Source organism: Mastigoproctus giganteus, chromosome 1, assembly GCF_048544385.1.
Source record: "Mastigoproctus giganteus isolate SK-2022 chromosome 1, ASM4854438v1, whole genome shotgun sequence".
Classification (NCBI taxonomy): Eukaryota; Metazoa; Arthropoda; class Arachnida; order Uropygi; family Thelyphonidae; genus Mastigoproctus; species Mastigoproctus giganteus.
In genome coordinates, this window is record NC_143575.1 from 63662645 (window position 1) to 63677481 (window position 14837).

The 14837-nt window shown below is 37.7% G+C and overlaps 1 protein-coding gene across 4 annotated transcripts in view; it reads left to right on the forward strand.

Annotated features, from left to right (window-relative positions):
- Nucleotides 1-14837, forward strand: part of Vps13 (vacuolar protein sorting 13C) — a 1645987-nt gene that overhangs the window by 63483 nt on the left and 1567667 nt on the right. For all 4 annotated transcript variants that reach the window (XM_090373229.1, XM_090373247.1, XM_090373239.1 and 1 more), the window contains exon 5: nucleotides 13413-13642. In XM_090373229.1, the coding sequence (XP_090229355.1) occupies nucleotides 13413-13642 (230 nt within the window). The remainder of the gene's footprint in view (nucleotides 1-13412; nucleotides 13643-14837) is intronic.

Below are 14837 nucleotides of genomic sequence, written 5' to 3' on the forward strand. Positions count from 1 at the left end.
GAGAGCAAAGTGGAGGAGAAATTGTTGAAGTTAAACCTAAGGAAGGCACCTGGGGTGGACGGGATCTATCCAGTTATATTTTTTAAGGAGGTAGCAAAGGAACTAAACAAACCCTTAGCCATAATTATGAGAGCTTCCTTAGACTCAGGGGAGGTCCCTGTGGGCTGGAGGTGTGCAAATGTTTCACCAATTCACAAAGGGGGTTCAAAAGGTGACACAAGTAACTACAGACCTGTTAGTTTAACTTGTGTTCCTGAGAAATTAATGGAATCACTGGTTAAAGAAGCATTGCAGGATCATCTAGACAAGACTGCAGTAATAGTTAATACACAGCATGGGTTTCTTGTCTGACCAGTTTGATTGGATACTATGATGTGGTCACAAAGGAACTGAATGCCAAAAATAATTTTGATATCCTATACTTGAATTTCAGGAAAGCTTTTGATACTGTTGCACATGGAAGACTGCTGTACAAATTGGAGAGGTATGGCATTAAGGATAAGTTGCTACAGTGGATAAAGGGATGGTTTAGTGGGAGACGATAGAGAGCGGTAATCAGTGGACACTGCTCTTCGTGGACAAATGTTGTTAGTGGAGTTTGCCAGGGTTCAGTGTTGGGCCCATTGTTGTTTTGTATATTTATCAATGATATTGATGAAGGTATATCAGGTTTAATGTCCAAGTTTGCAGATCATACAAAGGTTGGCAGAATTGTTAATGACAGTAAAGACGGTACGCTACTATAACTGGATCTAGATAAGCTGGGAAAATGGGCTGAGAAGTGGTGACTGAAGTTTAACGTTGACAAATGCAAAGTACTGCATATTGGTAGCAATAACTAAAGAGAAATGTACCAACTGTGTGGTACTGCACTCAGGGAAGTGAAAAGTGAAAAAGACCTGGGGATAATTGTGCAGTGAAATATGAAGTTTGCTGAGCAGTGCAGATAGGCTGCCAGGGCAGGTCAATGGAGTCTTATCAATGATATATAGGAATTTTGATAGCAGGGACATGGAGGTGATTATCCCATTATACAAGGCAATGGTCAGGCCACACGTAGAGTACTGTGTACAGGTCTGGAGGCCTCATTTAAGGAAGGATGTAGAGTTGCTACAATGAATACAAAGAAGGGTAACAAGATTGGTGAGGGGAACAAAGGGTTACCCTTATCAAAAAGCTTAAGTTCTGCAAATTGCAGCACCTGGAGAGTAGGCACCTGCAAGGTGATTTGATTAAGGTGTATAAGGCCTTGAATGGGTTGAGCAAGCTGAATGCTGATGGGATTCTTCCTCTTGCTCAGATTAAGAACACGAGGGGGGCACAGTTTCAAAGTGAGGAAAGATAGTTGTAGATAGATGTGTGGGAATTTGCCTTTAGTCAGTGGGTAGTTGATTGGTGGAAGACTTCCATCTTTTGTTGTGGAAGTTGATAGCCTAAATAAATTTAAGGCTGAGCTTGGCAGGTATTTGGAACGAATGGAGGGGTGAAATGGGAGGTTCTTTTTTTTTTTTTTTTTTTTTTTGTGTGATGCTGCATAAGCTTGCTTTCTTGCATTGTATGCCTCTACTAATGTTTAATAAAAAGGTTATAAAATGTATTGTTTATAGGCTGCAACCAATTCATCTCATTTGTGATATACAAAGGAAGAATTAGCTACAAGTAGACTCTTGCTGTGAAAAAAACAAAAAAAAAAAAAGGAATGTGAAAACCATAAAGTGAAACTGCGGACAATTGAATTAGTGGTTGCAGACTCCCCTGAAAGCTGTGGGACACTTTATAATTTCAATTTACAATAGCATCTGTCAGGAACCAATTCAGGCGAACCTATCTGTCAGGAACCAAATCAGGCAGTCACAAAAGAACTGGATGCAGGGAATAACTTTGATATTATATACTTGGATCTTAGAGAAGCTTTTGATACTGTTGCACATGGAAAACTGCTGCACAAATTGGAGCAGTGTGGCATTGGAGGCAAATTGCTGCTATGGATAAGGGGGTAGTTGAGGGGGAGAAGACAGAGTGGTAATCAATGGACACTGCTCATCGTGGACTAATGTTATTAGTGGAGTCCCTCAGGGTTCAGTATTGGGTCCATTATTGTTTTCTGTATTTATAAATGATATTGATGATGGTATATCAAGCTTAATGTCCAAGTTTGCAGACGATACGAAGGTTGGCAGGGTTGTCAAGGACACTACTGACACTATGCTACTGCAACAGGATCTGGAAAGGTTGAGCAGATGGGCTGAGAGGTGGCAAATGAAGTTTAACATTGACAAATGTAAAGTACTACATATGGGAAACAGCAACCCCAGAGCAACGTATCAACTCTGTGGTACTACACTGACAGTGGTAGAGAATGAAAGGGAGCTGGGGGTGGTTGTGCAGGCAGATATGAAGTTTTCTGAGCAGTGCAGACGGGCTGCAAGAGTAGCTCATGGTGTATTGTCGATGATATATAGGAATTTTTCTAGCAGGGATAAGGAGGTGATTATTCCATTGTATAAGGCAATGGTCAGACCACACCTAGAGTACTGTATACAGATCTGGAGGCCTCATTTCAAGAAGGATGCAGAGATGCTGGAACGAGTACAGAGAAGGGCAACAAGATTAGTGAATGGAACAAAGGGGTGCTCTTACGAAGAAAGGCTTAAGTTTTGCAAATTGCAGTGTCTGGAGACTAGGCACCGGCGAGGTGATCTGATAGAGGTGTATAAAGCCTTGAATGGTTTGAGCATGCTCAATCTGATGGGATTCTTCCTCTTGCTCAGAATAATGACCTGAGAGGGCATAAATTCAAATTGAGAAAAGACGGATGTAGGATAGACGTGAGGAAATTTGCCTTTAGCCAGCGGGTGGTTGGTTGGTGGAATAGACTTCCATCCCTTGTCGTGGAAGTTGATAGCCTAAATAAGTTTAAGGCTCAGCTGGACAGGTATTTCGAACGAACAGAGGGGTGAAGTGGAAGTGGTAATTTATTTATTTTTTTTTTTGGCTGATGCTGCATAAGCTTGCTTTCTTGCATCAAATGCTTCTACTAATGCTAATGCTATTCATGGCCTGCAATCTTGTTTGCGATATACAAACAAAGAATTAGTCACAAGTAGACCATTTGTGTGAAACACTATCAAGAGATGGTTCATGTGAAAATAAAGGGAACCTGAAAACCATAAAATGAAAATGCAGGCACTTGAAATAGTGGCATTTAGTTACAATTTGTATAGCCAGAAATATTGCCCATTTAATTATTTTGAAAATTTCATGTCTTGAATTTTAGTGATTTTTTATTTTTGCTGTCTACCACCTAACAAGTACCATACTTAGTTGATGTGATTTTTCGTGTTGTTTATTTGACATAAATTTATTGAATTCATGTTTTATAAAATAAAAATTGCTATTTTCCGCCGGGGTGAATTTTATTCCACCGTGGGTGAAACTACCTCCCTGGATTCAACACTGATCTGACCTCTCTAATAATTTGTCTAGCTCTCCTTAAATTTCTTCAAACTATCACTTTCACAACATCCGGTAAATGTTTGTCCAACAATTGACTAACCCCTGCCTAAAAGCAAATTTCCTGATATCTGCCCTGCAACCATCCTTCTTTAATTTAAGTTATGCTCCCCGATGTGTGTTGTCCGAGCAAGAGGATGCCATCAGTATTTAGTTTACTTAATCCATTAGTTTTAGGGGTGGCAGCAAGTGAGTGTATTGAACCATTAAGGCTAATTATGAGAGCATCATTGGACTCAGGAGAGATTCTGTTGTATTTGAAAAGTGGCAATATATCACCAATATACAAAAGTGGTTCTAAGAGTGTAGTGGGAAATTACTGATGGGTCGGTCTAACTTCAGTAGTAGGGAAAATTATGGAGGCAATGGTCAAGGGTGGAATTTAGGATCATTTAGATAGAAATAGAATTAAGAAGGGTACACACCATGATTTGTAATAGGAAAATCATGTTTAACAAATCTGGTTAGCTATTTTGACAGGATCACTCATGAGCTGAATTTATGGAATAATTTTGACATTGTTTATTTAGATTTCAGCAAAGCATTTCACTCACTCCCACATGAGCAGTTACTTTATAAGCTGGAACAGGTTGAAATCATGGGGAAAATCCTTAGATGGATAGCAGGATGCAGGGCAGGAGGCAGAGGGTTGTGATAAATGGTTATTCCTCAGATTGGGTTAATTTAAGAAGTGGGGTTCCCCAAGGATCAGTATTGGGACCACTATTGTTTTTGATTTTCTCAAATGATATCGATGAAGGGATAGAGGGCGTGATGTCTAAATTTGCAGGCGATGTAAAGATCAGTAGAATAGTTAATGATCACCACCAAGCAGAGCTTCTTCAGAGTGACCTAGACAGACCTCAGGGATGGTCAGAATAATGGCAACTATGCTTTAATCCAGCAAAGTGTAAGGTATTGCACCTGGGGAACAGTAACCCCAAAATAACTTATACACTTGGCAGAGTTGAACCAAAGCTGGTAGTGGAGGAAAAGGACTTGGGTGTTACGATACGCTCAGACCTGAAGTTCTCCGAGCATTGTAGACTGGTTGCAATGAAGGCCCATGGTGTCCCATCAATGATTTATCGAACAATTTCTAGTAGAGATAAGGATGTCATAGTCATAATCCCATTATATAAGGCTATTGTTAGATCACACTTGTAATATTATGTTCAAGTATGGAGACTGCACCTAAAGAAAGACATTGTGCATGTTGAAAGGGTCCAAAAATGGGTAATCCTCTTGGTGAGATTGGCTAAAGGGCATCCATATGAGGAAAGACTTTGAATATGTGGGTTTCACAGCTTGGGAACTGGGCACCTAAGAGGAGACTTGATTGAGGTGTTTAAGGCTCTGAGCAGCAAAAATAAAATGAATGAGGATGAAATTTTCACGATTCTAAATGATTCTAGTTCCGGGGACGATTTTTTTTTGACAGTATTGCAGGAAGTTTTATTTTACCCAGCAAGTTAAAAATTCTGGAATAAGTTACCTAAATGGGTGGTGGAGGTTGACAGTCTGTGGAAATTCAAAGGTCAGCTGGATAGTTACCTATGGGAGGAGGGAAATGCATAGGTTGTGTATTTCCTCTTCTTTTATTATTTATTTATTATTTATTTAATTTAAATTTTTTATTATTATTATTTTACTTCCTTTTTTTTTGACTGGTGCAGCATAAGCCTTAGGCTTCTTTGCACCATATTGCCATTGGTAATACTAATACATTCAAAGCTTTAATCACTTCATCAGATCTCCTCACAAGTGCCTAATGCTGCAGTTTGCAAAAATGAGGCCATTTCTTGGAGGAGTACCCTTATGTTCCCCTCACTAATCTTGCCCTTCTCTGCACTTGTTCGAACAGTTAACATCCTTTCTAAAATGAGGCTTCCAGACATCTATGTAATACTCAAGATGTAGCCTATCCTTTGCCTTATACAACAGGATAATCACCTCCTTATACCTGCTTGCAAAATTACTGTATGTCATTGACAAAACCTCATGAACTGTCCTGGCAGCCTCTCAGCATTGCTCAGAAAACTTCATATCTGATTACACAATTACCCCAGGTCTTTTTCATTCTTCACTACCCTGAATGTGGTACCACAGTTGGTATGTGTTTCTGGATTACCTTGCATTTGTCAATGTTAATCTTCAGTTGCCACTTCTCAGCCCATCTGCCTAATTTGTCTAGATCTTGTTGCAGTAGCATACCCCAGTTAGTGTAATTAACCACCCTGAAACCTTTGTATCATCTGCAAACTTAGATATTATTTTTGATTTGCCTTTGTTATATTGATTTTCCTTTGTTAAAATCATTAATAAATATGGAAAACAACAAAGGGCCCATCGGTGTACTCCGGGCACTCCACTGATAACATTAATCCAAGAAGAGCAGTGCATTGATTCTTCTACTCAACCATCTCTTTATCCATATCAGTAACTTGTTTCTAATGCCATAGTGCCCCAATTTGTATGTCTATCTTTTCTATGGAATAGTGTCAAATTTTTTTCTGAAATCTAAGTATAAATAATTTTTGTCAAAATAATTTTTTGCATCCAGTTCCTTAGTTACTGCATCAGATTTGTCAGACAAGGCCATGACAAATCCATGCTGTGATTGCAGTATGGCTACATTTCTATCTAGGTGGTTATGTGTTACTTCTTTAACTAGTGACTTCATAATTTTTGCCGGAACAGAAGTCAAGTTGACCGGTCTGTAATTACTTGTATCACCCTTTGACTCCCTTTGTAAATTGGGGATTGTTTGCATATCTCTAATCTATACAGACCTCTCCTGAATCCAGAGATGCTCTCATAATTATGGCTAAATGTTTACTTAACTCTTTTGCTGGCTCTCTTAATATAATTGGGTAGATCTCATCCATCCCTGGTGCCCTTTTTTACGTTTAGCTGCAACAATTTCTTTTCAGCTTTCCTCTCAGTTATCGCAAAATCATTTAGCCTCTGTTTGGAATTTGATACACTTCTGGCATCTCCAGCCCTAAAAAATTCTTTATATGTGAATATAGATGTAAAATACCTAGTAGTTTGTCAGCAACCTGAACAGGATCATCAACAGTTAAATCATTCATATATAGTGGACTAATGTGATTCATCCCTTTCCTTTTAGGGTTACATAACATTAGCATTAGTAGAGGCATTTGATGCAAGAAAGCAAGCTTATGCAGCATCAGCCAAAAAAAAAAAAAAAAAAAAAACCACTTCCACTTCACCCCTCTGTTCGTTCAAAATACCTGTCCAGCTGAGCCTTAAACTTATTTAGGCTATCAACCTCCACCACAAGGGATGGAAGTCTGTTCCACCAACCAACCACCCGCTGGCTAAAGGCAAATTTCCGCACGTCTATCCTACATCTGTCTTTCCTCAATTTGAATTTATGCCCTCTCAGGTGATTATTCTGAGCTAGAGGAAGAATCCCATCAGCATTGAGCATGCTTAAACCATTCAAGGCTTTATACACCTCTATCAGATCACCTCGCTGGTGCCTAGTCTCCAGACACTGTAATTTGCAAAACTTAAGCCTTTCTTCGTAAGAGCACCCCTTTGTTCCATTCACTAATCTTGTTGCCCTTTTCTGTACTCGTTCCAGCAGCTCTACATCCTTCGTGAAATGAGGCCTCCAGACCTGTATACAGTACTCTAGGTGTGGCCTGACCATCGCCTTATACAATGGAATAATCACCTCCTTATCCCTGCTGGAAAAATTCCTGTATATCATTGACAATACTCCATGAGCTACTCTTGCAGCCCATCTGCACTGCTCAGAGAACTTCATATCTGCCTGCACAATCACCCCCAAGTCCCTTTCATTCTCTACCACTGTCAGTGTTGTACCATAGAGTTGATACGTTGCTCTGGGGTTGCTGTTTCCCATGTGTAGTACTTTACATTTGTCAATGTTAAACTTCATTTGCCACCTCTCAGCCCATCTGCTCAACCTTTCCAGATCCTGTTGCAGAAGCATAGTGTCAGTAGTGTCCTTGACAACCCTGCCAACCTTTGTATCGTCTGCAAACTTGGACATTAATCCCGATATACCATCATCAATATCATTTATAAATACAGAAAACAATAATGGACCCAACACTGAGCCCTGAGGGACTCCACTAATAACATCAGTCCACGATGAGCAGTGTCCATTGATTACCACTCTCTGTCTTCTCCCCCTCAACCACCCCTTTATCCATAGCAGCAATTTGCCTCCAATGTCACACTGCTCCAATTTGTGTAGCAGTCTTCCATGTGCAACAGTATCAAAAGCCTTTCTAAGATCCAAGTATATAATATCAAAGTTATTCCCTGCATCCAGTTCTTTTGTGACTGCATCATAGTATCCAATCAAGTTGGTCAGGCAAGACTTCCCCTTAACAAAACCATGCTGTGTCTGAGCTATAACTGAAGTCTTGTCTAAATGATCCTGCAGTGCGTCTTTAACCAGTGCCTCCATTAATTTTCCTGGAACAGAAGTCAAGCTCACAGGTCTATAATTACTTGTGTCAGCCTTTGATCCTCCTTTATGAATTGGGGTCACATTTCCAGTCTATGGGTACCTCCCCTGAGTCCAAGGAAGCTCTCATAATTATGGCTAAGGGTTTGCTTACTTCCTTTGCTGCCTCCTTTAATATAACTGGATAGATCCCATCCACCCCGGGTGCCTTTCTTGTGTTTATCTTCAACAGTTTCTCCTCCACTTTACTCCCAGTTATTTCAAGATTCTGTAACTTACTGCTAGAGTTGAATACACCTCTGGCATTCCCCTCGCTGAATAACTCCTCATGTGTGAATGTCGATGCAAAATATTCATTTAGTTTGTTAGCCACCTGAGCAGGATCATCAACACTTGACCCATCAATATCAAGTGGACCAATCTGATTCATCCCTTTCCTTCTAGAGTTTACATAAGTAAAGAACTCTTTGCTGTTTTTCTTTGCATCCCTTGCCAAGGATTTCTCGTAATCTGCCTTCGCCTGCCTAACCTCCTTTGTAACTTGGTTGCATATCAACTTGTATCTATCATAGGCTTCTGTGTCATGTGTTAATTTGTAAGTATCCCATGCATTTTTCTTCTCTGCCATATGCCTCATTAGTTCATCTGACATCCATTTTGGCCTAAACCTTGAACAATATTTCTTAGTTGGTATGTAAAGCCTAGTAGCTTCCAAGATAAGTTCTTTGAATGCTTCCCATTTTGAATTTGCTGTTGGTAACATCATCAGTTGGTCCCACTGTATAGAATTTAAATACTGTCTCAGTCCATCGTAGTCGCCTTTACGGAAGCAATAACCCTTCCCTTTACCCCTAATGGTAGTTACCTCTTTGAGTAAATCCCACTTCAGCACACTGTGATCACTGCCACCTAGTGGTTCATTTATCTGCAGATTCTTGATGCATGAAGAATCACTGCTGATAATCAAATCAAGAGTATTACTCCCTCTAGTTGCCTCCCGAACATGCTGATGTAGAAAACAATCATCCAATAAATCCACAAAAGCCCTGCTAGTGTGTGAGTATCCAGCCCCCAAATTCCAGTCAATATCTGGGAAATTAAAATCTCCCATTATAAGACACTCTGATTTACTGGCCCACTCTATTTCCCTGTACAGTTCCTTATTATACTCATCAGAGTCATTAGGCCTATAGCACACTCCTACTCTCAATTTTGATCTCCCAATGCTTATGTCACACCAAACTGACTCCACACTGCACTGTCCAGCGATGTCGACTGGCTTCACTTCCTTGGTTTTTATGTGTTTCTTAAAGTAAAGTAAAGTCTTTGCTGGTTTCCTTTCTATTCTTTGCTAGAGACTTCTTATAATCCCCTTAGTTTGCCTAAGGTGACTTGATTGTAGACTAGTTTATATCTCTTGTAGTAAGGGCTGCCACAAGTGGGTAGGCGAGGTAAGTGCCGCTTACGGGTGGCAGTTGAAGACAGCGGCAAAATGTTTTTTGATATTTCTTTCTGATTAGTTAACGCTTATCAGTATTCAACATTTAGGGCAGCAAATTTTATTTTGCTTGCTGGTGGAGGCACGTAGGAACGCAGTGCTACTGCCTGTAGTCTTCTGTATCATGTGATAATCTGTGTTTATTTTCTTCTTCTTTGCATAGGTCTCATCAGTTCATCTGACAACCAGTTAGGTCTAAGCCTTGAACAGTATCTCTTAGTTAGTATAAAAAAGCCTAGTAGCTTAACAGTTACTTCTCTGAATGCATCCTATTTAGAATTTGCTGTTAGTAATGTCATTGGTTTCTCTCACTGAAGGGAATTTAAAAATTGCCTGAGACCATTGTAATCTCATTTAAGAAAGCAAAAGCCCTTCCCTTTGCCATTAACAATAGTTACTTATTTAAGGAAATCCTGTATTTGTGCGCTGTGATCACTGCCCCTTAGTGGTTCTTAATGTATGAAGAGTCACTACTGAAAATCAGATAAATAGTATTGTTTTCTCTCATTGCTTCTCTAACATGCTGGTGGGAAACAGTCATCCAGTAATTCTATAAAATCTTGCTATTTTGTGAGTGATTAATCCACAAGTTCCTCTCAATATATGGAAAGTTATCATCTATTATAAGACTTTTTGACTTGTTAGCCCACTCAGTTTGTCTGCATAGTTGTTCATTACACTTATCACAGTCTTCAGGCCTTTAAATTTGTTTTTCCTGTGATTATATCATGCCAAACTGACCAAACAGTGCACTGGCCACTCATATTGATTGGTTGCTCTGCCTTAGATTTTATGCTTGTTAACTTTTTTTTTTTTTTTTTTATGAAAACCCCAAACACGAAAGGTATCAAAACCTATAGTACTTAGTACCGTGCATGGGTTGAAGGAGAAGTATGGGGAGAGGGGGAGCTTCTTAACTAACAGCATAATTCCTCTCTTCCCTCCCATCCTATGTATCCTTTCTGTACATATCTATTCTCCATATTCAAAATTTTCATTCCTTATATCTGAAAGGTTCCACGTCTCTGACATCCCTACAGTGCCTGTATTTGATGACTTAACCACCTACTTTAAATTCATCAGATTACTGTACATGCAAGTTATACCTGCATCTGTGGTTACTCTTAGTAACCCTAACACATCCCATATATTTGTTTGTTCTGTCCGGTCTCCCAGTGTGCCTTGTAATCCTGAAACCTCACTTTCCATTCTGCTGCATGTCCCACTAGAAACAGTGCAAGAATCATATCTCTGCCTGCTGTTGCTATTTATCATTTGGTCTGTTTATCCCTCTAAAGCTAGCAGTTTTCCATTCCAATTAACACTGCCTCAATAGCATCAGAAAATATTCTTGCACCCATTCTATTTAAGTATATCCCATTCCTGTAAAAGCACGCTCTCCTGTCAATAAGCACAAGCCATGCCGAAAAAAAAATTTTACCCCATTACTTTGCAGTCTCTTCCGGGCTCTGTTGATTGACAGGGCTCTCATCATATACTTCCTTCTTTCATATCTGGGCAGGATTGCAGACAGACACTTTCAGATTTAATCCTAACTTATCAGTTTATCTTAGAGTTGAAATCAGTATTACCTTTTATGCCTTTAAAAGATAATTGCTATACAACATCATCAACTTTTGCCCCAAGCTGACCTATCCCTTTCTATTTCACCTATCCTTTCCCATAATAGAGTTCCCATTTGCTTGAGAATTGAATCACAGACAGTAGCTACCTCCTGTGAGACCAGTGCACTCTGTTATGGAAGATCTCATTTTGTGTGTGTGTGTGTGGTCTCCATCATTGTGCGCTGGATGGTTGAGTGCTTGAAGGATTCCCTCTTTAATTTTTTCTATGGTATCTACCTTATTCGTCAAGCCTTCATTAAACCCGTTGGAACACTGTTTTAGCACTTAATTTCTCAGCAATAAAAGCACAGAGAGACATTCCCTTCACTGTATCATGTCCCACTACAGATAACTTGGCAAAAAAAGCCATTCATTCATTGTGCTGATTATAGCACAATGGATGTAGCTGTAATATCAACAGCTCCCTCTCTCTTTCTCACTCAAGCAAAAGCATTCCTGCTACTTTGAGTTGTTTGCTTTGCTACTTGTTTTGAGGCATGATTCTAATCTACATTTAATTTAAAATTACCGCACAAAAACTAAGAGGTAAGAGTATAACAACACATGCTATTACCAGATTTTTTTATGTAGTGCTGCACTGTTATGGTTCTGAATAATGCTATTGACTTTCTTAGCTGAAAGAAAAAGAAATGTGCCTGTCTAACTGTTTCGAATCTTTGAGCTACTTATTTACTACAATTAAAACAATAATTGCTATATTTACTATTATGATATATCACATTATATGTTAGTATTTATGATATATGATATTCACATTGAAATCACCAATACGAAGGCCCTATGAATATTAAATCATAACTTACTAAATCCTTAGTTAATTTAAAAATAAACTAATGATCATGATTAAAACTATTAAAACTATTTATTGAACATAATTTAGTATATTAATTAAAAAAAAAAGTGGCAGAATTTTCCAAAACAACTTATTCATTGAGTGCTAAACTTTCAACTTCATTGGTTGTAATGTTGAACTCGGTGTTTCTTTTAATTTTTTTTTTTATCATTTTAAAATGACTGGATATTGTTCATTCAAAATTTTAGCTCTGCATGGTTACCAATTTTCTATCTAGTTCTCTGAAGTGATCTAGTTTTGTTAACCACCGTGTAGATTATTTTTTTAAATTTAAAATTAATTTATTGTTAAAACTTAAGATTCAGGGCTAAAGCCCCAGACTGTGGGAAAATTTACAGACAAATTAGTGCAGATGCATCGTGTCTGTATGCAGTAAATTATCTGAAGTTATTTTAGTGACATCGTTTCATTTATATGTCATATTGTGAATACCTTCACAATATGCCTTATATGTCTGTAAATTTTTCTGCAGTCTGAGGCTTAGTCCTGAATTTTTATTAAGTATTAAATTGCTAAAGATCATTTGGCCTCTCTCATATTGTGGAATTATTTTTACAACTTTGTTGTTTTTATACCATTGTGTACCTACTACTCACCAATGAAAGACCAAATAGCCTTGAAATGGCCATTCGGGTGGTGATATCCAATAGTCTTCATTATTGGGGAAGCATTACTTATTTGAAGTATAACCAGATAGGCAACTTGTGAAGGTATTCACAATACGAGATGTAATGAAATGATGACATTATAATAACTTCAGTTTTTTTTCATATAGTTATTCATATAGACATGATGCATTTGAACTAACTTATATGTTTTTTGTTAAAACAAAAGTTTACACCGCATAATCTATGTTACTGCTATTGTCCCCAAACAGGCATCTTTTGTGATATTAATGTTGTAATGTTGCTATGGTTTTGCTATGGAGTAATGACATAGGCAACATTTTTGTATTAGCAGTTACTTGATTAGCAGTTATTAATGGAATCATTAATAACTATATTGGAGAATGTAAATTGTTATATTTAATTTACATTCTAATCTGATACAGATTTCTCATCTGTATTGTTTTAAAGTATTGTTTTTGCTTCATATTAATATGATTTAAGAATTTTTTTACTCAAGAAATTGTTAACTTAAATGCCAATACATCATGATTACTTTTCACATTTTTTTTCATACTATGTAAATAGTGAAGCTTTCATCGTAGTGGATTAGTGTTTATTTTATGTTGGTGCATTATTAGAACCTAAGAAATGCAATCCCCATTCAGAGAGTTTAAAAAATCCATTTGAAAAGATTTTGTGCAAGATATGTTCTTTAGAATAATTTAGCTCCATTATATTACGTTATGTAATAAAATTTTTATCATGAATTTTAATTTGCTATTGACAATTTGAGAAAATTAAATAGTGTTATTTATATTTTTAGATGAGGTAAAGGACGAACAGAAAGATACATTTGCAGAAAAATTAGTTACACAAATAATTAAAAACCTTCAAGTAACAATAAGTGACATTCATATTCGCTATGAAGATACTGTTACTTGTGCTTCACATCCATTTGCTGCTGGTCTTACCCTTTATAATTTATCATTTAAAACCACAGATGAGGATTGGTCACCTTGTACTATTCAGGAAACAGTTACCATGATATATAAGGTACTAATTGTTTTCTGTTTGTTTTAATTAAAATTATTTTGCATTTGTTTTTATTAATGGATTGTTAATACCATTATTAAATTGATTGGCTGACTTATTTATTTCAGTGTATCAGAGCAAATATAGGACAAGAATATCTTTGATCTAGTATTCACCAACAGTATCAAAAATATGACAATACAGGAACTGTTTAGTTCCTGTATTGTCATATTTTTGACAATACAGGAACTAAACAGATCCTGTATTGTCAAATACAGGATCTGTTTAGTTCTGTGGAGATCATGTTAGTTAAGGGTAAGGGTTTCAATTTGGGGGGGATGAAATTACAACTGATCGAATATTTTTTGGGCTCTGGCCATTGGAGTGATAAATATGTCATGGAACAAAATAATTTTCAAGATCTTATTCTGGAAACCCACAAATACCAATAGAGAAATGGTGTTCACCAAAGAAGGAAAATTGATGGTAGGTGGGGGATAATTGGCTAACTTTATAGAGCAAAAGAAGAAGATATTTGGCAGCTGTAGATATACAGAGATATAGACTTACATGACAAATATAAGTTCGTAAATAGTCAGAGGAATCATTGATAATCCAGCTGATGTACTTCACATCAATCTTTCTAAATGAAAATATAGTAGCACCTTGTCATCTGAAGAACTTATGTTCCCAAAGATGCTTGCAAATCTGATAATAGCCTATGGGAAAAGGAAGGTTAGGTATATCAGGCTTATTGTCGAAGTTTGCAAATGGTATAAAGGTTGGTGGCAGGTTGTTAATGACAGTATGCTACTGCAACAGGATATAGAAAAGTTAGGCAGATGGGCTGAGAAGTGGCAACTGAAGATTAATATTGTCAAATGCAAAGTACTGCATATGGGTAGCAGTAATCCAAGAGAAATGTACCAACTATTTGGTACTACACTCAGGGAGATGGAGAATGAAAAAGAACTGGGGGGTAGTTATGCAGTCAGATATGAAGATCTCTGAGCAGTGCAGATGGGCTGCCAGAGCAGGTCATGGAGTTTTGTCAATGATATATAGGAATTTTGCTAGCAGAGACAAGGAGGTGATTATCCCCTTGTATAAGACAATCATCAGGCCACACCTTGAGTACTGCATACAGATCTGAAGGCCTCATTTTAGGAAGAATATAGAGTTGCTTGAATGAGTACAAAATGAGGGCAACAAGATT